Genomic DNA, 27038 nt, shown 5'->3' with positions numbered 1-27038 from the left:
GATCATTGAGAACTGAATCCATTCTATCAGGTTTCTTGGAACAGGGCACACTTGAAAGAGAGTGGTTTATCAGTACATTTTGGCAGACCAGATGTACATGGGGCAGGACACATGTAAGGGTACTTTTTAATACAGTGAGCATCTCTGGGGTCAGTTGATCTCACATTCAATAGGGACGACTATAGACGAGGACATCTTGGCCGAGGAGGTGGGAGGTACAGACCCAGAAGCAAGGGGACTCTCTTGCCAGGGCAAGGCCTACTCCATGTTTATGACTTGTAGGATTTGATAAATCAGCCACCTATGCTTTTCTAGGCCTATGCTTCTATCTGTGAAATATTTTGGGTGTCCGTTCTGTTGACCTCATTGCAGTTTTTCCTGACTAGTTTTCTACCTCTGATGTACCCTCCATCATGTTCTGATTTTTTTCTTCCTACGGTACAGTTTGATCACATCACATACTTCCGCAACACCCAGATGTCCTCCCTGCCCACGCCATGCATGTTCAGCATGGTTACTGGCTTTCCAGAACCTGGCTTCTTTTCTCTCACTGTTCTCTTTCATAGACACGGCATCCCCACTCAGATGACCTGTTCCTCAAGCATACCCTTAACTCATGATGTTCTTAGCACCTTATAAGACCTCTGTGCTATATATCCCTAGTTCTTATCACTGTCCACCTTGTAGTACAATTTTTGTGCCTGCAGCCTCTCTCTCTTATGAGAATGAAAACAGGGAGTTCTCCCACACATACCTATGGTCAGAGCAGAGTAAGAAATGAAGATTTCTTTAATTGTGAGCTCTGGGTGCTTTTGACCAGGGGTCAGACGAATCAATGTAAACCTTAAACCCTGTTATTAGAATAATTCCATTGCACCCTATATGAGTCAACCCATCGTGAGGTGAGCAGTTTGTGTTAAGAACTGGATGCCATATTAAAATTGGGAGTGACAACTTTAAGTATGTCCAGGAGGGCAAGGAGAATGGAAATTGACATTGGTCAGTGAACAGCGAGGGTATGGAGGAGGGCAGCCTACAGACATACTGTTTTGCCTTATGGGTGTGCCAGGCACAGAAATAATGGGTAGGAGCTCAAGAAAAACCTCTATTTGAGCAGCACTCAGTGGGAGAGCCTGCCTTACCATGTGGTGAGCTCACATTATTTTAAGTGTTTTAGAGGAGACTGGATGACACTAGCTCCAGGTAGTTTTGAAGATATTCTTGGGCGTTGTGACAGAAATCTCTAAGGCAGAGATTGCACGTTTCTGCCGTCAGGCTAGCTAGGTGCATAGAAAACCAGTCTAGAAGTCCTGGCTGAAATGAATCCTGAGTTAAAGTTGGTGTTCTTTCTCTATTGGTGATACTTATTTTCCAGCACAGTATTCTCTCAGTGATAGGAGTCCTTACCAAGTGCCAGACTCTCTTTTAGGAGCCTGAGCTGTAATAGAGAGCACAATAGATGTGGCACCCGCTCACATTCCAATGGGGAAAATGAAATAGATAACCAAAATTACTTTAGAGAACCATGGTATAAAAGTGTGCCTGGGCAAAGGGAGCAGTGACAGGCACCTGCTACTTTAGATTTAGGGACCATAGAAGACCGGTCCAGGGAGTGGACATCACACAGTGCAGAAGCAGAAGCACAAGCTGTGTGAAAGGTGGGGCCCTGCAGACAGAAGAAGTGAGGGCAAAGGCTGGAAATACCCTATGAGTCTAGAACAGAGGCTTGTAGGCCATGAAACAGAGTTTAGATGTTATTCTAGGAGAAGCCGCGGCCAGTGGAGGCTTTCAAACAGGATAACATGGTGGAGGATGGATGAGAGGGAACACCACTGACTCCTCATTCCTAATAAGCCTGGGACAGAGTAGCTGAGAACAAGACAGACAAGCTTTCCCGACCTGTATTGCTTATATCGTCCATACAGGTAACTACCAAATAAAATAATTTCAGATTGGGATAGTTTATACTGGAGGGGTCTATTTCAGATAAAGTGGCTAATGGCTTCTGGGAGGAAGTGTAATTAGAGGTGAGTTAAACCTAAAGGGGAAGGACAAGGCTTCACACTGAGAAGCAACAGGACAGGAGGCATGGGGAATGTACATGCAGTGACCCACCTCTTCGTATTCCCAGAAGGGGCCAGATGTCCCCTCCCCTGGCCCTATCAGACCTGGACAGACCCACACTCCTAGGAATCTGTGTCAGAGAAGGACGTCACCTTCAATTGCCAGCAAGAGGGCTGTTCAAACTCCTGTATCCCAGTTGAACAGGGTTTTGGTTGTTTGATCAGATATTTAATTAGCAAATGAATACATGAAATCTTGTGAGTTAACTCAGACACCAAAACTCCCTGAGTACTGGTTGCACATTTCGGGAATCCAACCACAGTTATTTAAAAACATCATGTTGGCAACATTTGCTATTTATGGTCCCTTCCCAAAAAAAGTAATTTGAACTCATAGTATTGGGCTTAAAACTGTGAACTGAGACTTCTGTGAAACACCAACTTATCCTTCTATTTTAGGAAATTAATTCAGGGTTTTTATTTGGGGGGCACTCAAAGTTAGAGGTAAGCAGTCACAGCATAACCTGAAGAGTGCCGCACGCATTTGTCACACGAGGTGGGAATTGCAGACTTTTTCTCAGGGTTCCGCCATGCTGGAGGACAGACAGCAGACGGGAAGAGTGGTTTTGTAGAGGGCGTTCTTACTATTCCCCATCCTGGGGTCTGTGCTGCTCTGTTCCCTCTGCCCGCTCGTTTCCATCCTGGTGTATCGTCTGACAGGCACAATTTGAAGGTACACTTTCACCCCACATCTGCTTGTGTAGCTAGCAGGTAGTCTCACCGTTGTTTTTAGGTCTTACTATTGTAAAAAATAGTTTTTAACAGCCTACTGAATGATTTTTCCTGTTGGGAGATTGGGAAGGTACCTCTTTAGGAAGAGAAGATTTTAAATTTGAAGAGTCCTGTGAGCTCCTGTGTCATCACTGTCACAGCATACCATTCCTGTCAGAGTTATTTTATCCTATAAAGAAACAAACTGTATCTTCAGTAGAAAAAAATAGTGACCTTTTTTTAATCTAAATCCAAGATCACTCTCTGTCAGAAACAAACAAACAAACAAAAATCTTGAGGTATTGTAAAAACCATGAACCAAGCACAGTAAAGTAGTTAAGAAACTTCAGGGACGCCTGGGTGGCTCAGTCAGTCAGGTGTCTGACTCTTGATTTCGGCTCAGGTCATGATCTCAGGATTGTGGGTTGGAGCTATACTGCAGAGCTTGCTTGAGATTGTCTCTCTCAAAATAAGTTTTTTTAAAAAAACAAAAAAAGTTAAGAAACTTCAGAAATACCAGAGTTGAGTTCTAGTGTACTTCTGACCCTCTGCAAAACTATAAACAGAATCACACATAACTGTTTTCAGGATGTGATGCTGTGAAAAAAAAAAAAAACTTTGATTTTGAATGGGTAAGACCTAAAACCGTCTTGTGTAACTGGCCTGAATGCAAATGCTGCCATAAAACTTTGGATTAAAAGAAACATTGAATTAAAGGAGCAACTGGTAATGGTAAAGTTCTGCATGAATCAATTCTAAACACTTAGTAAGTGGCATGCACAACAGAAGAATAATTTCTCCAGTGTAGATTGTTCCGCAGTCTCTTTAGGTGCTGTCGTGGTTCTTAACGGTAGGGAATTAGCATTAATAGCAACAGTTAGCTTTTCCTTTTTAAGTTCATAGTTTTTCAAAATAAAAACAAAGAAGTCTACCTTCGGGCAGGGGAACAAGCACTATTTCTTTCCTAACTCAAACACTGATATTTGTCTTTCACAGGCATAGAATGACTCTACCCTGCATGTATGAACAATGTAAACATATGCTGTATGTTTCCTCTGAGTTACACAGGCTTCAGGTATCTTATGAAGAGTATCTCTGTATGAAAACCTTACTGCTTCTCTCTTCAGGTTGGTAGAACACCTATTTGCGTCTAAAATTCACTTCTAAGTATGTCAAAAATAGGAAATATAGAAACAAAGGTTTGTTTGTGTACATAGCACCAAGTCCACGGTTATTTCCTGCTACTCAAATAGTTGAGCCTGTTCATAAATGTAAAATTTTATAAAGGCCCAGCCAGTGATGCTAAGATTAGGAAGACAGTTGGGTACCATTGGGAAACAGAGAAGTACATGAGCTACGCAGGAGCCTCTGTGGGTCTGGAATGTGTACACACCTCCTTCCCCGGGGGAAACAGGGAGAAACAAAGCCAGCTAGAATGATTTTAGTTTCTGTGCTCTGTTGTAACCTGGTCAACTTAGTTACCCAAGGAATACTCCTGTGTCTAAGAAATTGAGACAAAAGTACATCGCGCTTACCGTTAGAACATCCCATGATGCAGCACGGTTGCCAGACTGTTGGACAGAGGTCTTCTATCTGGAAAACAGCAGCAAGAGTTTATGAAACCGTCTTCAAAGTTTAGATAAAGTTACTGGTATGTCAACTTGAGTGAGACTACTTTTGACTGGCAAAGGCACTACTCAGTAAACCTAGAAAGCTTGTGAAAAATACAACGTATCTGATTTGTAAAAAGGTGGCATTTTCAACAACCAGTAGAAGGTGTGTGAATAGTTGGAATAGGCTAAAATTGTATAGTACCAATAAAAATCCCATATGAAGGTAGTGTTTATAAAATACTAAGTTGATGACTGAACCCTTCTTTCATATACAAATAAAGTTGAGGGTTTCAAAAAGTCTTTCCATGAGTAATTCTGGTTTCAAAGCTGCCAAGTAACTCGAAGTGATGGATGTTGCATGTGACTGTATCTGTTTCAGCTTTTCCAAGACACCTCTATCATTAATGCTTTCATACTACCTTGTTCTACAGAAAGTTCTTTTATATTACTAATATTTAAATCCATTAACATTTTAGTCAAGACAGGAATTTTCCACAACTCATTTGCTAGAGACTTTCTGACGTTACCTAATGCAGCACATGTGTTAAAGAAATGAGCTTGACGTTATTTCAATAAGCTGTTGAAGTTCTGATCATAATTCCAGGTACAGATCAGCACCAAACACTAAGCAATCCTATTTGTAAACACTGGTGATTTAAGTTTTATACATACCAGATCCTTCATTGCAGAGAATACAAAAAGTAAACTGAACTAGTACATATCACTGGTCCTTTTTTTTTTCAATTTTTAAAAAATGTTTATTTTGACAGAGAGTGCAAACTGAGGAGGGAAGGAATCCAAAGCACATTCCACGCTGTCAGCCCAGAGCCTGACACAGGGCTTGATCCCATGAACCTTGAGATCATGACACTAAATCGACTGAACCACCCAGGCGCCTTACACTGGTTCTTTTTTAAAAAAGGAATAGAATCACAAGGAATAAAATAGATACCATAAGATACAGTCAGACTTCTAGCCTATCAGAATACCAGAAGAGGTACCCTAACCTCCCACTGAAAACGCTAGACTAAAAGCAGGAAAAACTAAGTGCAGACAGGAACCCAAAGAAGTCAGCCGTACTAAGAGGGTATATTTAATAAGTTTAAAGACAGGGGTTGGAAACCTAAGTGAAATTTTTTAAATAAGGGATGTCTCTAAAAGCAGATCAGACCCATTTGGAGAGAGAAGAAATTAGCCAGAATACAAGTTTTTAAATGCATAGATATGTATATGTGTGTATCACATACATAAGTAACAAGAGGCGTGACTGAGGGAGGAGGGCTGAAAGAGTGCTTTAATGAACATAAAAAGGAGCATTTCTACAGTAAAGCAGACTGAGAGTAAATGAAATGTGTATCCTGACACATGGGTGACCATTCATGGTATGCCAGTTGACAAAAGTTCTGGTGGCACATAATCACCAGAGATCCAAAATGAAAGGGAGTGAGAATAGGGAAGGGAACTATGCAAAGAATGGCTGAAAACTCTCCTGCCCTATCCAGGCAGTTCAATGAATTCTACCTAACATACAAGTAAAATCCAACTGACTGAAAAAAAAAAAAAACCCTCAAAGGAGAAGCAACTTAATAACCTATGTAGCAGGAGTGAAGACAAGGGAAGGATTTTTTCGTAATGCTAAGGAAAACATATTGAAAACCGAAGGTGGACTTCCATTCATCTCTGACAAGTTAACAGCTTGGACACTGCCATTCCCATCTTCAACAGTAAGAAGCTGAACTAAAAATCAGTTAACTTTTCTTGGAGCCATCAATGAATTGAGGTCACAAGGCAAATGACCATGTCAAAATCTGTAGAGACAGACAGATATAGAGAAGCACAGCCATGATCAGCTTACTGGGAAAAGAAACTTCTAGAGCCAGTACCTGGTTAGGAATACTTGTAATTTTGATGAATTGCTGGAGACCTAGGAAGAGCTTGCGAATTAAAAACTAAGGGGGTTGCCTCCCCACACTTTTTGGGGGTTTACGTGCATAAGCCCCACCAGGTTTTCACAGTGAAGATCAGAGAAAAGATCCCCTCTGTTTGTTGCCCTCTGAGGGAAGCCTCTGTAAAAGAAATTTATCTGACCTGAGGAAAAGAGCAAATAGGTCAGGGCAGCCCCCTTTTCCTTCCTGTATCTCTGGCAAGGGAAACAGGAATATAAGGTGGAGGTTGTGGTTCGGAAACACTTCTAAAGTTCAGGACAAAACAGATTTAATCAAAAAGGATCAGACACCCCACATCACCAATACCTTACCACCATATCAGTAGGGCTCCACTGGATTAGAACTGTAGAACACAGCCATCTGAGAAGGAGTTCTTAGGGAAACCCGAAGACAAGAGGGGAAAAACAAGGAAACAGGTTTAGTTTCCATTAAACACCTATGGCTAGCATGAAACACAGCTCAGCTCCTAGCCAGATGAACATCAAACCTCATGCTAAAAGCATAATTACCTCAGTTCTGACAACAGCCAAAAAAAAAAAAAAAAAGCAAGCTAAAAGGCAAGAAAAAATAGTCTGAAGAGTCAAGCTTCGCATCCAGCTCAGCCATGACACAGATGTTGTCATTATCAGAGAATTTAAGATAACAATGATTAATATATGGTAAGGGCTGTAATGGAAAAAGTTAGCAACATGTGACAACACCTGGGTAATGTAAGCAGAGAAGTGGAAACTCTAGGAAAGAAACAAAAGTATTATATGATGGAGATATTATAAAGATGAGAATTACTGTAATGGAATGGGATATTTAGCTCATCAGTAAACCGGAAGTGGCAAACTCCCAAACTCAAATGCAAAGAGAAGAGTGAAAAAAAACATGCAACAGAGTATTCAAGAACTGTGAGGGGACCATAACAACATGTGTAACATACAAGTAATGGGGATATCCAAAGTAAAAGAAAGGAATTCAAGAAATATATGAAGTGATAACGACTGAGAAATTTCCAAAATTAATGACAAACACCAAAACATGGACCCAGGAAACTCCCAAACTCCAAGAAAGATAAATACCACAACATCTAAATCTAGACATGTTTTACTCAAAATGCAGAAAACCAAATCAAGAAATCTTGAAAGAAGCCTGAGGAGGAAAAAAAGCAGCTTACCCACAGAGGAGCCATGCAAGCAGGAAGGGAGTCGAGTGAAATATTTAGTGCTTAAAAAAGTAAAAATCTAGAATTATATATCCAGGGAAATTATCCTTCCAAATTGAGAGCGAAACAGCACGTCTCAAACGAAAACCAACAATTAGTCACTAGAACACCTGCCTTGCATAAAACATTTAAGGCAGTTCTTCAGAGGAATTGAAAATGACACAGTCCAGAAACATGGATCTCCATAAAGGAAAGAAGAGCATCAGAGAAGGAAGCAACGAAGATAAGATTTCCTTTTTCTTCTTCGCTGATGTAACTTAGCACAACTGTGGAGTAATTACAGCAGCCGTACACGGGATGGGTGTAAGGTATACTGGTGAAATGAACGGCAGCAGGGTTCAAACCAGTGGGAGGGAGGGGCTAGGAATACTGCTGGCAGGTACCTGCCCTCCCTATCGAGTACAATAGTGTGATGTAAAGGAGATGTAGATTGGTCGTCTATGTATAGGGGGAAGGGTAGGGCAACCACTGAAAAGTTTTTTGGTGGTGTTTTTTTTTTTTAAATTATTTTCAGACAGCACGAATGAGGGAAGGGCAGAGAGAGGAGAGAAAGAATCCCAAGCAGGCTCTGTGCTGTCAGCGCAGAGCCTGGCACGGGGCTCTAACTTACGAACCATGACCTGAGCCGAAATCCAGAGTCAGACGCTTCACCGACTGAGCCACCCAGGTGCCCCTGAAAACAGCTTTTAAAAATGAGTATTAATTGATAAGAAAGAATATAGAATCATAGGAAATACTCAGTGAAAACCAGAGAAAGTAGAAAAAAAAGGGAAGCTTACGAAAGAAAAAAAGAACAAGTGCCCTGAGTAGAAAACGGTTACAAACAGGGTAGCTATTAATCCAAACATCACCTTACATTTCAATAGTCTAAATGTACCAATAATCTATTTTTTAAAGGAAAGTTTGCCATCATAGATCCTGAATGAAGTAATTAAAGGATGTACTTAGGATAAGTGAAAGTAATCCCATCTCTAAGAAGGAAAAAAGAACAAAGAAAGTGGAAAATATGTAGATACATTTAAGCTAACATTTACTGTATAAAATAACAGCAATTTGGAGGGTTTAAAAAACAGAACCAAAGGACACAATAATTACATATAAACAAGAAGAGGAGTTTGATAAGAATGAGTGTTTACATTTCAGTAATGATGGCTAAAGACGGAAAAACTACACAAAGGACCAAAGCCCTGAGTCGCAGGGTGGCAGCAGCTGAGGAAAACATGGGAAGGAAAAGTAATACAAAAAAATGGAATGAGAAGGAGGGGGGGGGGGAGCATAAACTAAAGCATGGTAAGGGAAAGTAACAAATCGTACCAATAAATGTATTAGCAATTTCGTTACATCAAGAGGGGATAAAAGCTACAAGGCTCCAAGGTGAAAAGACACAAAAAAGTGCAAGTCTGGATTAAAAAAATAATAATCCAATGTTATGCTGTTTACATGAGAGTACCTGAATAAAGATACTGAGTGGCTGAAATACAAGGCCATCTAGCCTATGCATAGAGTAACCCGGTGATGGCAAAGTTGTGCAGGACAGTGTCAGATGGTAAATGTTTTCAGCTTTGCCTACACTCCCTGTCATAGCTAATCAGCCCTGCTCCCTGCAGCATGAACAGGGTCCTCAACAATGTAAGGAGAGAAGGCAGGGCCGTGTGCCAATAAAACTTTATTTACAAACACAGGCTGCTGGTCATGGTTTGCTGACCACTGCTTAAACTAAAAGGAATTGGTAGCAGCTACACTGCTGTCAGCACAGACTGTAAAGCAAAAAGAAAAACAGTTCTTTATGTAAAGATACTCTTTAAATAAAACATTTTATCAGGAAAGTAATTCTAAATATATGGCCCAACGACATAAAGCAAATAGATGGAGCTACAAAGATAATTAGGGGTAATTTGAGATGGATGAGATTCTTTTAAACATAAGCAGTGAATAGGGCTCCACCCACAATTACTTTTAGAATTTGGGTAACATGCAGGAGAAAGTTAAAGATAAGCAATCAATGAAAATATTAAATTTCAATATTTAAAAAATTAGCAGTAATTAGGTTATGTGTAATATATTGACATAGGCCCATTTTTAACATGGTAGGCTCTTACCACTCCTGTTTAAGTAGTCTTTGTTTTCACAGTAATACTGACATCTTAGAAGTACCAAGTAGTGCTTTCTAGAATCAGAACGTTTTCGTATGTGTTCTTTGGCCTAACCCTAATCAAAATCCAGGGAGAGTGATATAGCACATTAACAAAAGAAAGGTAAAAAATCATATAATAATCTCAACAGATGCAGAAAAAGCACTGACAAAATTCAATGTCTATTTATGAAAAAAACTTTTAAAATTAGGATAGAGGGAATATGTCTCAAAGGCTATATATGACACATCCACAGCTAATGTCATAGTCAGTAGTGAAAAAGCTACAAACTTGTCCTTCATGATCAGGAGTAACACAAGGATATCCACTATCATCACTTTTATTCAACACACTATTGCGGTTCTGGCCAGAGCAATTAGACAAGAAATAAAAGGCTTCCAAATCTAAAAGGACTAAATAAAACACTCACTGCAGATGACATGATTTTATATATAGAAAACCTTAAAGATTCCACAAAAGGACTGTTAGAATTAATAAACAAATTTAGTAAAGTTGCAGGATACAAAATCACTATTTAAAATCTGTTGCAGTTCTAGATACCAGTAACAAGCTAGCAGAAAAATTAATAAATGTATCCAAGGAGGCAAAAGACCTATACACTGAAAACTGTAAGACACTGGTGAAAGAAATTAAAGAAGACATATATAAAAGATACTCCATACTCATGGACTGGAAGAATATCGTTAGAATTTCCATATTACCAAAAGCAATCTACAGATTCACTGTAATCCCTGTTAAAATTTCAATGGCATTTTTCACAGAACAAATAATCCTAAATTCTGTACGGAACTATAAAAGACCCAGAATAACCAAAGAAATCTAGAGAATGGCGAACAAACCTGGAGGCATCATACTCCCTGGCTTAAAACTCTATTACAAAGCTGTAGTCCTGTAAACAACATGGTATGGGCAAGAAAAGAGACACATAGATGAATGAGAGATAGGAGAGCATTAATTTATGACGGAGCCAAAAAACATATAATGGAGAAAGAACAGTCTCTTCAGTAAACAACCCTGAGAAAAGTGGACATATGCAAAAAACTGGACCATTATCTCACACCATACAAAGGAATTAACCCCAAAATGAATCAAAGACTTGAACGTAAGACCTGAAACCATAGAAATCCTAGAAGAAAACATAAGCAGTTAGCACCCTGACATCAGTCTTGGCGGGGATTTTCTTAATCTGGCACCAAAAGCAAAAGCAAGAAAAGTAAAAATAAAAATGGCAGCATGTCTAACTATAAAACTATGCACAGAAGGAAACGATCAAATGAAAAAGCAACCTACAGAATGAGAGAAAATACTTGCAAGTTGTCTGGCCAACAGGCACATCAAAAGGTGCTTGTCATCACAAATCAACAGGGAAATGCACATCAAAACCACATGAGAGATCACCTCATCTTTGTTAGAATGTCTGTTGTCAAAAAGACAGGAAATAAAGGGCTCCTGGTTGGCTCAGGCGGTAAAGCGTCTAACTTCAGCTCCCGTCATGATCTCACAGTTCATGGGTTCGACCCCCACGTCCAGCTCTGTGCTGACAGCTCAGAGTCTGGAACCTGCTTTGGATTCTGTGGCTCCCTCTCTCTGCCCCTCCCCTGCTCATGCTTTGTCTTTCTCTCTCTCAAAAATAAACAAACATTAAAAAATATGTAATAATAAAAAACAAGACAAGTGTTGACAAGGATGTGGAAAAGAGGCAACCCTGTGCACGGCTGATAGGAGTGCAAACTGGTGCGGCCACTGTGGAAAAAAGCATGGAGATTCCTCAGAAAATTAAAAATAGAAGTAGTACATTACCCTGCAATTCCACTTCTGGGTTTTTGTCCACAGAAAATGAAAACACGACGTAAAAAAATGTATGTAGCCCCATAGTCATTGCATAATTATTTACAATAGCCAAGATGTGGAAGCAACCTAAGTATCCATTTATGGATGGATGAATAAAGAAGTCGTGGTGTGTATACATTCAATGGGATATTATTCCACCATTAAAGATCGTGAAATCTTGCCACTTGCAACAACATGGATCAACCTAGAGGGCATTAGTCAGACCGAGAAAGACAAGTACAAATAAACATGGAATCTCACTTCTCTGTGGAATGTGGAAACCCAACAAAGACAAGCTCACGTACACAGAGAACAGACTAGTGGTCTCCAGAGGTGGGAGGGTGGGGAGTGGGAGAAATGGGTAAAGGAGGTTAAAAAGTACAAACTGCCAGGTACAAAATGAGTAAGTCATGTGGATCTCATGTACAGCATGGTGGTTATCGTTATTCATACTATATTATATATCTGAAAGTTGCAGAGAGTAAATTTTACAAGTTTTCATCACAAACCAAAACAATGGTAACATATGGTGATGGATTAACTATAGATTTATTGTGATCATTTTGCAATATATACAAATATTTCATCATTACGTTGTACAACCTGAAACTAATATGTCAATTATATCTAAATTTGTAAACCAATTTTAAACAGTTCAGTGAGAACGAGTAGGAAACACAGCTCAGGCAGGTTATACTCAAATCCACAGGGCAAGTAAAAATTAAAACCTCTTGCTCCTAAAGCCACTGCTCTTCCTGAATTCCAGCATTTTCTAAGATACCAGCAACAATGAAGTTAAGTTTGGGAAACAACACACCCCCCTCCCTAGAAAGTGCTTAATTTTGGCCCTGAAACATCCTGAAATCCAGAAATCTCCTTAACTTTGTATTAACCTTTAGGTTTGCTTCAATGTTGACCAAATCCTTTTTTCCCTAACCATTCACACAGAACCAGAGTTTCTAGGTGCACATTTTGAGAAAATTGAGCAGTGTACAAAAGTCTATCTCTACAAGATTAATAGAAAGCATGATTAACCTTCTGTTCACAGTCCTTCCTACTAGTAACATTTTGAAGAGTAAGAAAAAAAACAACTGATTTTATAGCATCCGTGACATATTTTCTAAGTGCCTAAGGGAAGGCAGATACCTGCTCCCCAGTAAGGCTTATAACTCCAGGTTAAATCCTCCAATTTTCTATTATCCCCTAACCTCTCTTGGCTGCACTCTCATGATCCTGTGAAATGCTTGTAATTACATGGAATATATTCAGAGTGTATATACGATGTATGTTATGTCAAGAAGCGTGCTATTAATCATAAAAGGCCCTGCTGGCACCTATGGCAGAGTCACCGTAAGAAAATTCTTTATGTGACAACATCTTTACCTTTTAGTTCCTAAGGAAGGTTTGAAGAGCCAAGAGCTATTTGATGAAATTAGAATGACCTACATCAAAGAGCTAGGAAAAGCCATTGTCAAGAGGGAAGGAAACTCCAGTCAGAACTGGCAGCGGTTTTATCAACTGACAAAACTCTTGGACTCCATGCATGATGTAAGTGTCAAACTGAAATCCAGATATCCGAAACATTTTCTGGGACTTCTGATTAGTGTATGTAATTATACGCCAATTGTTTGTTTTTGTTTTTGTTCTTTCTGTTGGTGGATTTGGGTGATGGTTTGAGTTCACGTTGTGACAGCTTCACTTTGGCACACATCTCTCCTCATGCCAGTTATGAAATATTTCATCTAGTCACGTGCATAGAACAGCATGATGCCAGTACAGAATGGCACTATTCTTTTAAGTCAAATTCTCTTTTATATGACTAATCAATTAAACCAGCATGTGTCCTTCACATGTCACGGTGCTGTGTGGGTCACGGTGATGCGCTAAAGGCCGTATGATTCTAGATACAGTTTTAAAGACCCCAAAATGTCTTTGGTAACCTGAATGCTCACTTTATCCAACTGAACTTCTTTATCTGGCGGATTCCAGCAAAGACAGGTATACTCTAGGTCAGATATGTTTTTTAAAATTAGAAGCCAACAAGCATGAGATCTTGCTAGTAATGTTGAAGAATAACTGTTAATCTATTTTCTCTTGCAGGTGGTTGAAAATCTCCTTAACTTTTGCTTCCAAACATTTTTGAATAAGACCATGAGTATTGAATTCCCAGAGATGTTAGCTGAAATCATCACCAATCAGATACCAAAATATTCAAGTGGAAATATCAAAAAACTTCTGTTTCATCAAAAGTGACTGCCTTAATAAGAAAGGTTGCCTTAAAGAAAGTTGAATTTATAGCTTTTGTTGTACAAACTATCAATTTGTCCTGTAGCAGTTTTGCTGTTTTATTTTTTTCTCTTTTGTTTTCGTCTGGTCCTTGGTTTTGTTCTGTTTTGTTTTAAATACGCACTACATGTGGTTTATAGAGGGGCCAAGACTTGGCAACAGAGGCCCTTGGCCATCACTCTTCAGTGGTGGGCCAAGTAGAGAGTGATGGTTGGTGGGTCCCGGGAATCAGCAGCGGTCGCAGTGGGGGAGCCCCCACCTGCCAGAGAAGGATGGCGCCTAAACCGCCAGTGCCCGAAGTCTGCGTGACAAACTTTCTGCTCATACTTTTCACAGTTGGCTGGACAAAATTTCCTAGACTTTTTGTTGGTGTATTTTCCCCTGTATAGTTAGGATAGCATTTTTTGATTTATGCATGGAAACCTGAAAAAAAGTTTACAAGTGTCTATCAGAAAAGGGAAGCTGTGCCTTTTATAGCTATTACTGTCTGGTTTTAACAATTTCCTTTATATCCAGTGAACTACGCTTGCTCATTTTTTCTTACATGATTTTTGTATTCAAGTTATTGTACAGCTGTTTAAGATGGGCAGCTAGTTCATAGCTTTCCAAAATAAACTCTAAACATTAATCATCTGTGTGAAAATGGGTTGGTGCTTCTAACCTGATGGCACTTAGCTATCAGAAGACCACAAAAATTGACTCCTATCTCCAGTATTCTCGTCAAAAAAAAGCTCATATTTTGTATATATCTGCTTCAGTGGAGAATTATATATAGGTTGTGCAAATTAACCGTCCTAACTGGCGTAGAGCACCTAGTCCGGTGACCTGCTCCTTAAACCGTGGATGATGGTTGTAAAAGAAATTAAAAACAAACACGAAAACTACCAAGAGGCCCTGTTTGTACTTAAGGGCCTGTCTCTGCAATGGTTAGATGGCAAGGAAGTCGGTAAACTGTCTTTCAGGACCTTTCGCTGTCGTTTGTATACCTTCTTAAAAGTGATGATTCCAAAGAACCAGCTGAGACACAACTGAGAGATTGGAATCAGACCAGGTATTTCCGGTCACTAAACTTCACCCCCAAAATAAATCTCCAACGTGGAAAAAGTAGCCAGACACCCATTTTCACATTCCCATCCGTCACCAATTGGTCTACCTTTCCTGGCGGTACAGGAAAGTTCAGCTACTGACGTTTGTGATTTAGAACTGTCTGTCAGACTTCCATGTTCTTGCAACTCCACATGCCTCACATCCCTCCGTGTGCCATAGAGTTTAACACAAGTCTTGTGCATTTCTCCTCCTCGCTGTTGAGAAAGATCATTTTAAACAAAGTAGGAGCTGTAGTAGCCCTTTCTGTGTGCACCTTACCAACTTTCTGTAAACTCAACTTCTATTTACTAAGCCACAAGAAAGCTGATTTCTATTCAGAGTGGCCAAATTATTTGTGTAATAGAAAACTGAAAATCTAATATTAAACATACGAAACTTCTAATATATTTTTATATTTAGTTATAGTTTCAGATATATATCATATTGGTATTCACTAATCTGGGAAGGGAAGGGCTACTGCAGCTTTACATGCAATTTATTAAAATGATTGTAAAATAGCTTGTATAGTGTAAAATAAGAACGATTTTTAGATGAGATTGTTTTATCACGACATGCTATATATTTTTTGTAGGGGTCAAAGAAATGTCGACGGATAACCTATATGATTTCTAGTGTGGGTGAGCATTCATACAGGCAGCAGTGGTCTCAGAAACCAAACGGGTTTGCTCTAGGGGAAGAGGGGGATGGAAACCGGCCCTGTGTGCGGGGGAGGTGGCTGAGGCTCCGTCCCATTCGGATCCTCTGCCTCCCGCAACCACCGCCCTTCTCATTCCAGCAGGGAGCCTGTCGGTCAGTGCCGGTTCGGTTTGCCAAGTCTCCCCTGGCCCCTGGCAGGCAGGCGTGCGAGCGAACGGGACAGAAAGGTGGTGCCCGCGCGAGTCCGAGCACCACGTGATCGCACGGTTCCTTTCCCAGACAGCCTCTCCAGCGGTGTCATCAACACAGAGGCCTCAGAAGTTTGGCAATAATATGCGTAGAGGTACCAGCAATATGTAAATAGTGCAGAATCTCCTAGGTTGCCAAATAATACACTAATTCCTTTCTATCCTACAAGAGTTCATTTCCAAACAGAATGAGTACACGTCTGTGTTTTCTTTGAATGCTTTTTTGAATGTTACTTGTTATTTTTCAGTATTTGGAGAAATTATTTAATAAACAAGTGTAATCATTTGCTTTTTGAATGCTCTCTAAAAGGGAATGTTCCTTTTGTAATGGTTTAAATTGAGCTCAGAGTATTTTAAGATGGTTTGTAACCCAGATGGATGTGAAATTTTTGGTGCCTAAGAAATACCGCTTGGATATTATTATCAATGACAGTGTTAAGTTTCAAAAAGAGCTTATGAAAGGTAAATTATTCATATAATATAGAATATTATATGGTTAAAACCAGAAAGCACATCACACATTAATCTTATTTCAGTCCCAATCTCGGTTCTCAAAAAATAGAACTCAGTGAAAAAAAGGTATGTACACTTTGTGAAAAGAAAATCAACTGGCATCCGTGGAAGTAGGAGGCTGTACCTTAAATGGAAAAAGAAGTTGTGCCCTTTTAGAGTAAGTGGGAAAGAAGAAGGTTATCTTAACTACCTTTGAGTACAATTGACAATTTAAGGGAGAAAAGATAGGGTGCTATTTGAAAGCAACTTCATTTTCTGTGTATGTGGTATCTTGCCATCCCAGATTAAGTTTGTACTAACTTCAGTGAGAACTGGCCACCGCAGATCCTGAAAAGTATTTTTCATTAGCGGTAGAAAAATAGGACCTTCTCAGTGTTTTAAGGCCTTGCCGTGGGAGACCTTACAAGTAGCCTGTGGGGTACATATAGCCAACTGTCTAAAACTAGGAGAAGGGAACCTAAAAGATCATCTGCCTTCTCCTGGCGAGAAAAAGAAATGGAGACACCAGTGGGAAGACCGACATGACCAGGGTCTGTGAAGAGCTTGATAATTAGCATCAGAGAGCTCGGGATGTGCGTGCAAAGGAAAGCCAGCCTCATTTCAGAACTGGTGGGTGGGAGGGGAGGGGCAATTCCGATTTTACTTCTGTATAATTTTACTATTATTGATAAGCCTTATCTTCGTTTTGTGTCAAACACCCTAAAACCACATCACTGTGGAATGAACAAGATTACTATACTCTGATCTGTCGAAATTCAAGAACCATGGCAGCCCTCAGTGAGATTTCAGTCTTAGCCCGTCGCCGTCAAGGCTGTAGCGGTAAATGAATGTGTTTTCATGTGCCTGGTTTGAGAGTTGGATGGGAGAATAGGAGTGTAAGCAGGATGCTTTAACCACTTTGAATGCAAGTTTCATCATTTTCCAGACTATGATCAGTCAGCCTGGTCCCCCAGGGATTAGTGACCAGGTTTTCAGGAAAGGATTAGCTTCTCTCTAGAAAATGCCTGAAAAAAGGATTCTATTTTCTGATGAAAGGCTGTATGAAAATACCCTCCTCCAATAACTTGCTTAACTACATATAGATTCAAGTGTGTCAATATTCTATTTTGTATATTAAACAAATGCTATATAATGGGGACAAATCTATATTATACTGTGTATGGCATTATTAAGAAGCTTTTTCATTATTTTTTATCACAGTAATTTTAAAAATGTGTAAAAATTAAAACCAGTGACTCCTGTTTAAAAAATAAAAGTTGTAGTTTTTTATTCATGCTGAATAATCTGTAGTAAAAGAAAAAAAATGTCTTTTTACCTACACAGTGAAATGTCAGACTGTAAAATCTCGTGTGGAAATGTTTAACTTTTATTTTTCATTTAAATTTGCTGTTCTGGTATTACCGAACCACACATTTGTATGGAATTGGCAGTAAATGTTAGTTAGCCATTTACAGCAATGCCAAATATGGAGAAACATCATAATAAAAAAATCTGCTTTTTCATTATGTGACTCCAATATGCATTTGTAGAACTCATGCACTCCCAGTTTTCCTATTTTTTTTTTTCTCCTTCCTCTACAGAAGGTAGCGTCATCACGTCAGGAAACCTAGGACGCTGAAGTGGGCATTTACAGGTCAGTGTGGCCCTGTCTGCATGCAATCATGGCATAAGTCCAAAGGGAGCTTAACCCTGGCGCCAAAGACCCAAAGACTATCCCACTCGTGCCTCAAATGGTCCTACGCCCATTACTGCAAAGGGTGCTAAGGCAAGGAAGAACCCACGCCTGAGGTTTCGTGCTCTAGAACAGTCTTCCTCAGGAAAAGCAATGTTTTGTGGAAACCAAGTTATCTAGTCAAAATTCTTGCCTTACGTATTTTAAAACCAATTCTTTCTCCCAGAAAAGGGCATAAATACTTGGTAAATTTCACAGCAACGTGGCACAGTCTTGACAATAAAGACAGAAGGGGCTAAAGCGGTAAACCAGCTCCTCTCAACAACCTGTTCGGTATTTTCCGAAAATGTCTTGTTTTGAGGTCAGATCCAGCCATCAACTGGATGATGTCACAGTTTTCCTAGAAATACTCTTTTCTTTACCACTGACTTCCTTCACTAAGAAAAAAAGTTTATTATTTGTTGTCCTTAAAAACCAAGTTTGCCTTCGCCATCCTCAGTATACCAAGCATTTGCTACCTACTTCACTAGGTGATAAATACCGCAGATACAAGAGAAGTAAGAAAAATACCATCACCTCAGTCATTGGAAATATGTGATTGGAAAAGTGTGTCTACCAGACTTTCCCCGTGCTTTACAACGCAAAAGACACCAGGTACAGCACTAGGAGGCAAACACATTACTGCTTTACCGTCCGCTTGAACTATTAAAGTTGCAGAACACCTTTGCTGACAGGATACCGGTTATCCTTACCCAATGAATGCATGAAATGAGAACAAATGCAGAGGAAAATAGTAACTCCATTTATAAAACAGCAGACAGGCTCAGAGTTTAAGCAACTGGTTCATAGCTACTAACGCCCCTTTTACTGAGATCTGAATGGAAAGTCTCTGCAAGGCCATTTATCACATGTCAGAGAACACGTCTCTTGTCCAAAAGCCTCCCAGGGAACTGGTTATGTTTTTAAATTAATGTTTTACATTTACTGAGCACTTAACCGAATGCCAGGCATGTTTCAATATATTATCTCATTTAAGCTTAGCAAACCTTATAGGAGTGCTCATAGCCGTGCTATGAAATATTGCTTTCAAACACTACAAAGCATTACTATTAACTTTGTTGCATTTATAGGAGGAAACTGGGGCTTACGGAATTGAGTAACTTGCCTAGGGTCACAAAGCTTTGAAGTGGTTAAATAGAACCTTAAAAAAAATGGGCATCTGGCTCTAGGGTTCATGCTCTTAAGCACTACGGAGAAATTATTAATATGAAGCTCCTAACTAGATTAAAAGAACCCATACCGAGTATTATGTGTCAGGCCTTGTGACATGGTCTCATTTTAATCTAATCCCTCTTGCTACCATATCAATTTTGACTTAAACATTTAACAATGACATTTCCTTCTCTTAAAAACATGTGTCCTATCCCCCAGGGATGTTGATGATTAAAAAAAAAACACTGGCTGCCCAGAGATGACACTACCCCTTAGTTTGTCAAATACACAACAAAGAATCTGTCTCATCAACAGCCACAGGAAAATCAACAAACATTTCTTCAAGGGATGTGGAACATATAGACTACATTCAAACCGAAGAAAAAAGTTTACAAATGAAAACTGATGCAGATCAGTAATGTGTACACAGTGTAAATTAGCCATAAGCTTTCCTATTATGATGTGTCTTTTTTTTCTTTCTTTTAAATATTTTTGAGAGAGAGTGTGTGTGTGCACACGCACATGTGTGGCAGGGGAACAGAAAGAGGGGGACAGAAGATCTGAAGTGGGCTCTGTGCTGTCAGCAGAGAGCCCGATGTGGGACTGGAACTCATGAACCGTGAGATCATGACCTGAGCCGAGGTTGGAGGTTTTAACCCACTGAGCCACCCAGGTGCCCCAATGCGTCCGTGTCTTATAAAGTACCATCTCAGTACATGTGCAGCTCTGCTGGAAATAAGAATCTAGGCCAGCGAAAACCATTAGGATCATTTACTAGCACTGCAAAGAAAGGTTCGTACAAGATAACACCGTGTCATAATTATCTTCTGATGAGTTTCTTTCCTGCTATGTGGCAGGCATGCTAGATGAGCCAATGTGAAGACAGACCACAAAGGAAATACTGAAACTTCAAGAGAAGGTTTCTGCCCTCAGGGAGTCAAAGGTGAAAGCCACCTGGCTCATCAATTCCATTCCTGTGTCTGCTCAAAAGGAACACACGATGACTTTCGTGCAAATGTTCATAGCAGTATTCATAATAACCAAGCCCACAGACCCCAACGTTGGTCAACTGACGAATACATAACCAAATTGCGGCATATCCATACAATAGGGTACCAGACAGCAATAAAAAAGTGACATCATGCGTGCTATAACATGGGTGAACCTCAAAACCATTATGCTGAGTAAAAAGTCAGACACAAAAGACCACAGGTTATTTATGAGATGTCCAGAAAAGGCACATCCACAGATCAAGAAGCACATCAGTGGTTGCCCATGGTTGGGGTTGGCAACATGGCTTACGTGACAACAGACACGGGGGACCTTTACGGGGAGATGGAAATGTCCTACCACTGGATTATACTGATGGTTGTACAACTCAGTAAATTTAATAAAAATTATCGATTATACACTTAAAGTGAGTAAACTTTGTGATATGTTAAACATATGTTTAAACAAGTTTATGTAAGATGCAGAGAAGCAAATGCATCAACTGCCATCAGAAGCCAATACAAAGTCCTTTGGATAAAGACAGATGCAGCAGTTTTTTCAGCTTCCAGCAGAAGAGGTTTTCACCGTGCTGGGTGTTAAAGGATCAGTTGAAGTTAACAGTGCAAACAAGGGGTTACTCATTTAATAGTAATAGATTTCCCCCTAATGCTTAATTTATTATACGTTGTACTTACCCTGAGATAGCCACCATGTGCAAAGACATCGCGAACATAGCAAGTAAAAATAGAACTCAAAGCGCACACATGCTCATTTCAAATACAAATGAAAGTGTGGCATAAATGCTGTATGTAGCTACAACTTTATAATAAGACAAGTCTGGGATCAAGTTTTGCTTCTGTCATTTACTAAATCTGAGACCTTGGGGAAGTTTTAGAGCCGCTCTAGGTCCATGTGAAAAATGGAGTAACATCTTGAAGGAAGAGAGAAGTAAATGAGGTACCATATTCGTTTGTTGTAATGTTTATCTGAGAAAGAAAGCATGAGCAAGGGGAGGGGCAGAGAGAGAGAATCCCAAGCAGGCTCAGCACTGTCAGCACAGAGCCCGTTGCAGGGCTTGAACCCATAAACCATGAGATCATGACCTGAGCTAATATCAAGAGTCAGACACTTAACCAACTAAGCCCCCCAGGCGCCCAGAGATACAATCTTAAATGTGTTTAGCTCAATTCCTACAGTCCGATCAGCACTCAAGACATGGTAGCTGGTTTTTAAATCCTCAAGGAAATCTAAAAAGGGAATTTGTTAACGCTCTCCTCAAAAATGTACAGAAAAAGTCAAAGTGAATGACGAATGATGGGAACGCCAGAAATGCACATAACCTCGCATATCACTAATAAAGAAGGGTCACACACAGGGCAAGGGGAGACTGTTAGGATACCGGCCTGCATTTTCATTATGCCACACGCTCCCAACTATCAGCCCCTGACAGATGTGACCCAGAAGACGCGACCATTCTTTCAGAAAGGGTCTTGCACTTCCAACAGGAGAGTGCTGCCAAGGCGGTCAAGACCAGAGGAGAAGGGTGAAGGTGTAGATTGAGGTCTTCTATCCAGAGTGTTTCCTGGTCAGTAAGGAGGCTGACAGAAAAAGGCAACCAGCCTGTTACTCTTCTACCGCACATTTAAGAAAACTACACAGACTATCCCTCATGAGCATAGATACAACTTTCTACCTAAAACTTTACCAAATAAAATCTATCAATACATTAAAAGGATGACACCACGACCAAGTTGGATTCACATTTCAAGATCAACCAGTAAAACTGATGATAGTAGAAAACTAAAAATCCAAATGATTATCCAAACAGATGCAGACAAAGCGTAACACCCAATAGACACTCCTAATTAAAAACTAACAAACTCTTGGGGTGCCTGGGTGACTCAGACGGTTGAGCCTGCGACTCTTGATTTCCTTTTGGGTCATGATCTCACAATTTTGTGAGTTTAAGCCTCGTGTTTGGCTCTGTGCTGACAGTGCAGAGCCTGCTAGGGATCCTCTGTCATCCTCTCTCTGCTCTCCACCACCCCCCCTCCCCGCTTGTGCTCCCTCTTAAAATAAATAAACTTAAGAAAAATAAAACCAACAAACTCTCAGCAAAGTAAGAATAAAATGGAACTTCCTCAACATAATAAAGGGCATCTAGAAAACACTTTCTGTTAGCACCATACTTAATAGGAAAAGACTGAATATTTCCCTTCTAATTTTACTAACTAAACAAGAATGCCCACTCTTACCATTTCCATTTAACATTGCACTGGAGGCTCTACCCAATGCAATCAGACAAGAAAGAAATAAAAAGCATTTAAGTTAGAAAGAAAGAAAACTATTTTTATTCATAGACATCTATGCACAAAAAAAAATTTGTGGAATGTACAAAAATGCAACTAGGCTTCAAAAAAGTTCAGTACAGAATTACCTTAGGACCTTTCCTAGGTATCTACACAAAAGAACTGAAAACAGGTCCTTAGGCAATACACACATGTTCATCACAGCAGAACCGTCCACAACAGTAGAAACAACCCATATGCCCATCAAGGGATGAATGGATAAGTAAGCTGTAGTACATATAAGTAATGAGATATTACTCAGCCACAAAAAGGAATGAAGTACTAATTTATGCTACGACATGGATGAACTTCCAAAACATTACGCTAAATGAAAAAAAGGAGTCACAAAATGTCACAAACTGTATGACTCCATTTATATGAAATATTTATTATAGATAAATCTACAAATACAGGAAATATATTGACTGTTTCCAGGGGCTGAGGAAAGGGGATAATGAGAAATTACTTTGTGGATAAGAGTTTTACTTTGGGGTTATGGAAATGTTTGGGAACTGGTGGTTGCACAACACCATGACTATACTGGATGCCACCATATTTTATTTTTGAATGGTTAAATTTATGTAATATTAACTTCATCTCAAAAAGTTCATTTTTAAAAAGCTACTAGAGAAGAGGGTCCAAGATGGCGACATAAGAAGACCCTGAATTCACCTCCTCCACAGACACACCAAATCAACTTCTATTTATAGAATAATTCTTCCTAAAGAATAATTGAGGGCTGACTGAACAGCTTCTGTACAATAAGAGATAAACCACACAGAGACTGGCAAGAGAGACAGAGTGATGGAGACATAGTAAGTGGAAAGAAAGAGTGGAAAGAAAGAGTACAGAGGGACCATGAGCAGATGTGCACACTCTGGGGCACAGGAAAAAAAAAGTCACGGCCTAAAAGAGCAACTAGAATATAAAAGATTCAGCCTCAGAACCCTGCAAAAGGTCAGGGATGCTGCTTGAACTCTCTCCTAGTGGGAGACGCTGGCGAACACCATGGTTTACTCTCCCTCTCCACCTTAATAGTGTAAACCAGAGGACAGGCCTGGTACCACGGCTGGCCAGCCACCTCAGTGAGACTGACGCCACTAGCCTATACCATCCCGTGCTATCCCAAGGCAGCCCCAGCATGGTGTACACAAGGACACTCCTGCTCAGCATTCATTATAGCTTCAGTCATGTCACCAAGATGATAAGGCACAGAGCACACCCCGGATCATTCCAGGTCCATACCACTTCACCTCCAGATGACTTACTAGGGCACCCCAGCACAGAGTGCCCAGAACCTCCCAGCCCATGCCTGCCTCAGCTCTGGATGACTCACCAGAAGCATCCTGCATGGAGCATCCCTTGCACAGAGCACCCCAGCCTGAACCCACCTGGGCTCCATCCACTAAGGTGCCCCTTACATGAAGAATTCTGGGGTCCCTGTTTGTACCCACTTCAGCTTCAGCTGTCTGGCCAGGAGGCCTCTTGCATGGAGAACCCTGGAATCACGCCAGCCCACACCCACTTCAGCTCCAGCCATCCCAACAGCGCATCCCCATCACAGAGTACCCGGGAAATCCCAGCCCATGCCAACCACGCTCCAGCCACCCAGCAGAGTCAAAGTCACCAGGCACATAGTCTACACAGTAGATAACCATACACAAGACCATTGCTTCAACGTACAGAAAATAATTGTTCTTGTTTTTTAAAAAAGCATGTCAATGAATAGAACATCCAGACAGAAAGTCTGTCAGGAAACAGTGCCTTAACTGGCATATTATACCAAATAGACTTAACAGATCTATACAGAACATTCTATACACAAACTACAAAATATGCATTCTTTTAAAGCACACATGGGACATTCTCCAGGACAGATGACATGTTGGGCCACAAAATAAATCCCAATAAATTTACGAAGAATGAAATTATAGCAAGTTATCTTTTCCAACCACAATGGTATGAAACTAAAAATAACAAGAAAAAAATAAAAATCACAAACACATGGAGGCTAAACACCAGGCTACTAAGCAACGAATGGGCCAGTGAGGATATCAAAGAGGAAATTAAAAAAATACATGGAGACAAATCAAAATAAAATCAAAATGGTCCAAAATGTTTGGGGTGCAGCAAAAGCAGTTCTACGAGGGAAATTTATGGCAAACAGGCCTCCTTCAAAAAACCAACAAAAATCTCAAACAACATAACCTTATGCCTAAGGGAACTGAAAAAAAGAGAACAAAACCCAAAGTTGGTAGATGGCAGGAAATAATAAAGATGAGAGTGGAAATAAATAGAGGCTACAAAAAAATTAAATAAAAAAGATCATTAAAACAAAGAGAACTGGTTCTTTGAAAAGATAAACAAAATTTATAAACCATTAGCTAGATTCATCAATAAAAAAAGAAAGGGCCAAAATAAAATGAGAAATAAAAGAGGAGAATTAACAACCTACACCACGGAAATACAAAGAATTACAAGAGACTACTATGAAAAATTATATTCCAACAAATTGGACAACCTAGAAGCAATCAATAAATTCTTAGAAATATATAATCTTCCAAAGCAGAATAAGGAAGAATAGGAAATGTGGACAGACTTATTACTAGAACAAAATTGAATCAATACTCCAACAACTCCCAGAAAACAAAAGTCCAAGACCAGATGGATCCACAGGGGAATTCTATCAAACACTTAAAGAAGAATTACTACCTATTCTCCTCAATGTATTCCTACAGTGGGTCAATAATCATTCAAAATGATATATACCACATTAACAAAATGAGGGATAAATATATGATCATTTCATCAGATGCAGAAAAAGCATTTGACAAAATTCAACACCCATTCATGATTAAAAATGAAAAACTCTCAACAAAGTGGGGTTAGACAGAGTGTACCTCAACACACTAAAGGCCACAGATGACAGTTAGCATCATACAGAGTGGTGAAAAACTGAGAGATTTCCCTCTAAGTCAGGAACAAGACAAGGATGTCCAGTCCTGCTGCTTTTATTTGACAGTACTGAAAGCTCCAGCCACAGCAATCAGACAAGAAACAGAAATACAAGCATCCATATCAGTAAGGATAAAGAACAACTATCACTATTTGCTGATGACATCATATTATACATAACAAATCCTAAAGACGCTACCAAAGTACTATTAAAGTAATCAATGAATTTAAAGTTGCAGTACAAAAAATTAATACACATACATCTGTTGCATTTCTAGGCACTAATGACAAATAGCAGAAACAAAGAAAACAGTTCTATTTACAACTGAACCAAAAACAACAACCACCACCACAAACCTAGGAATAAACTTAACTAACTAGGTGAAAGACTCTGAAAACTATCCAACACTGATGAAAGAAATTGAAGATGATGCAAACAAATGGATAGATAGTCCCTACACGTGGCCTGGAAGATTATTATTAAAATGACCATACTACCCAAAGCAATCTACAGATTCAATTCGATCTTTATCAAAATGTCAACAGTATTTTTCACAGAACTAGAACAACTAATCCTAAAATTTGTGTGGACCACACAAGACCCTGAATAGCACTCTTGAAAGCACTCTTGAGAGACACAAAGCTCCAAGTGTCACAATCCCAGATTTCAGGATGTACTCCAAAGCTGTCGTGTTCAAAACAGTATGGTACTGGCACAAAAAATAGACACAAAGATAAGTGGAACAAAATAGAGAGCCCAGAAATAATACCATGTTTATATGATCAATTAATTTACAACAAAGGAGGCAAGAATATACAATGGGGAAAAGACAGTCTCTTCAATAAATGGTACTGGGAAAACTGGACAGCCACAGGCAAGAGAATGAAACTAGAACACTTTCTCGCACCATGCATGAAACAAACTCAAAAGGGATTAAAGACCTAAATGTGAGACCTGAAACCATAAAAGTCTTAGAAGAAAACACAGGTACTAATGTCTTTGATATTGGTCCTAGCAACATTTGCTATGGATGCTTCTACAGGCAAGGGCAACAAGCAAAATAAACTATTGGGAATATATCAAAATAAAAAGTTTTTTCACAACAAAGGGAAACCACTAACCAAACAAAAATCCAGCCCACTAAATGGGGGGAAATATTTACAAATAATATATCTAATAAGGGGTTTATATCCAAAGTATGTAAAAAACTTAGACAACTCAACACCAAAAAATATAATAATAATCCAATTAAAAATGACCAGGGGATTAAAAAAAACACTATGTCCCCAAAGAAGACATTCAGATGACCGTACACATGAAAAGATGCTCAACATCACAAAACGTAAGGAAAATGCAAACGTAAACCACAATGAGATGTCACTTCACACCTGTCAGAATGGCTATTATCAAAAAGACAAGAAATAACTGCTGGCCTGGATGCGGAGAAAAAGAATCCTTCTTCACTTTTGGTGAGAATCAAAATT

At 39.6% G+C, this 27038-nt stretch overlaps 1 protein-coding gene across 8 annotated transcripts in view; it reads left to right on the top strand.

The window, feature by feature from the left end:
* Positions 1–17878, top strand: part of NR3C1 (nuclear receptor subfamily 3 group C member 1) — a 162435-nt gene extending 144557 nt beyond the window's left edge. For all 8 annotated transcript variants that reach the window (XM_053222535.1, XM_053222534.1, XM_053222543.1 and 5 more), the window contains exons 7-9: positions 3831–3961; positions 12977–13134; positions 13687–17878. In XM_053222535.1, the coding sequence (XP_053078510.1) occupies positions 3831–3961; positions 12977–13134; positions 13687–13839 (442 nt within the window). In that variant the 3' untranslated portion in view covers positions 13840–17878. The remainder of the gene's footprint in view (positions 1–3830; positions 3962–12976; positions 13135–13686) is intronic.
* The last annotated feature ends 9160 nt before the right edge of the window (positions 17879–27038 follow it).

This window comes from Acinonyx jubatus, chromosome A1 (genome assembly GCF_027475565.1).
Source record: "Acinonyx jubatus isolate Ajub_Pintada_27869175 chromosome A1, VMU_Ajub_asm_v1.0, whole genome shotgun sequence".
In the NCBI taxonomy this organism is placed as follows: domain Eukaryota; kingdom Metazoa; phylum Chordata; class Mammalia; order Carnivora; family Felidae; genus Acinonyx; species Acinonyx jubatus.
This window is presented reverse-complemented; position numbering and strand designations above follow the sequence as displayed.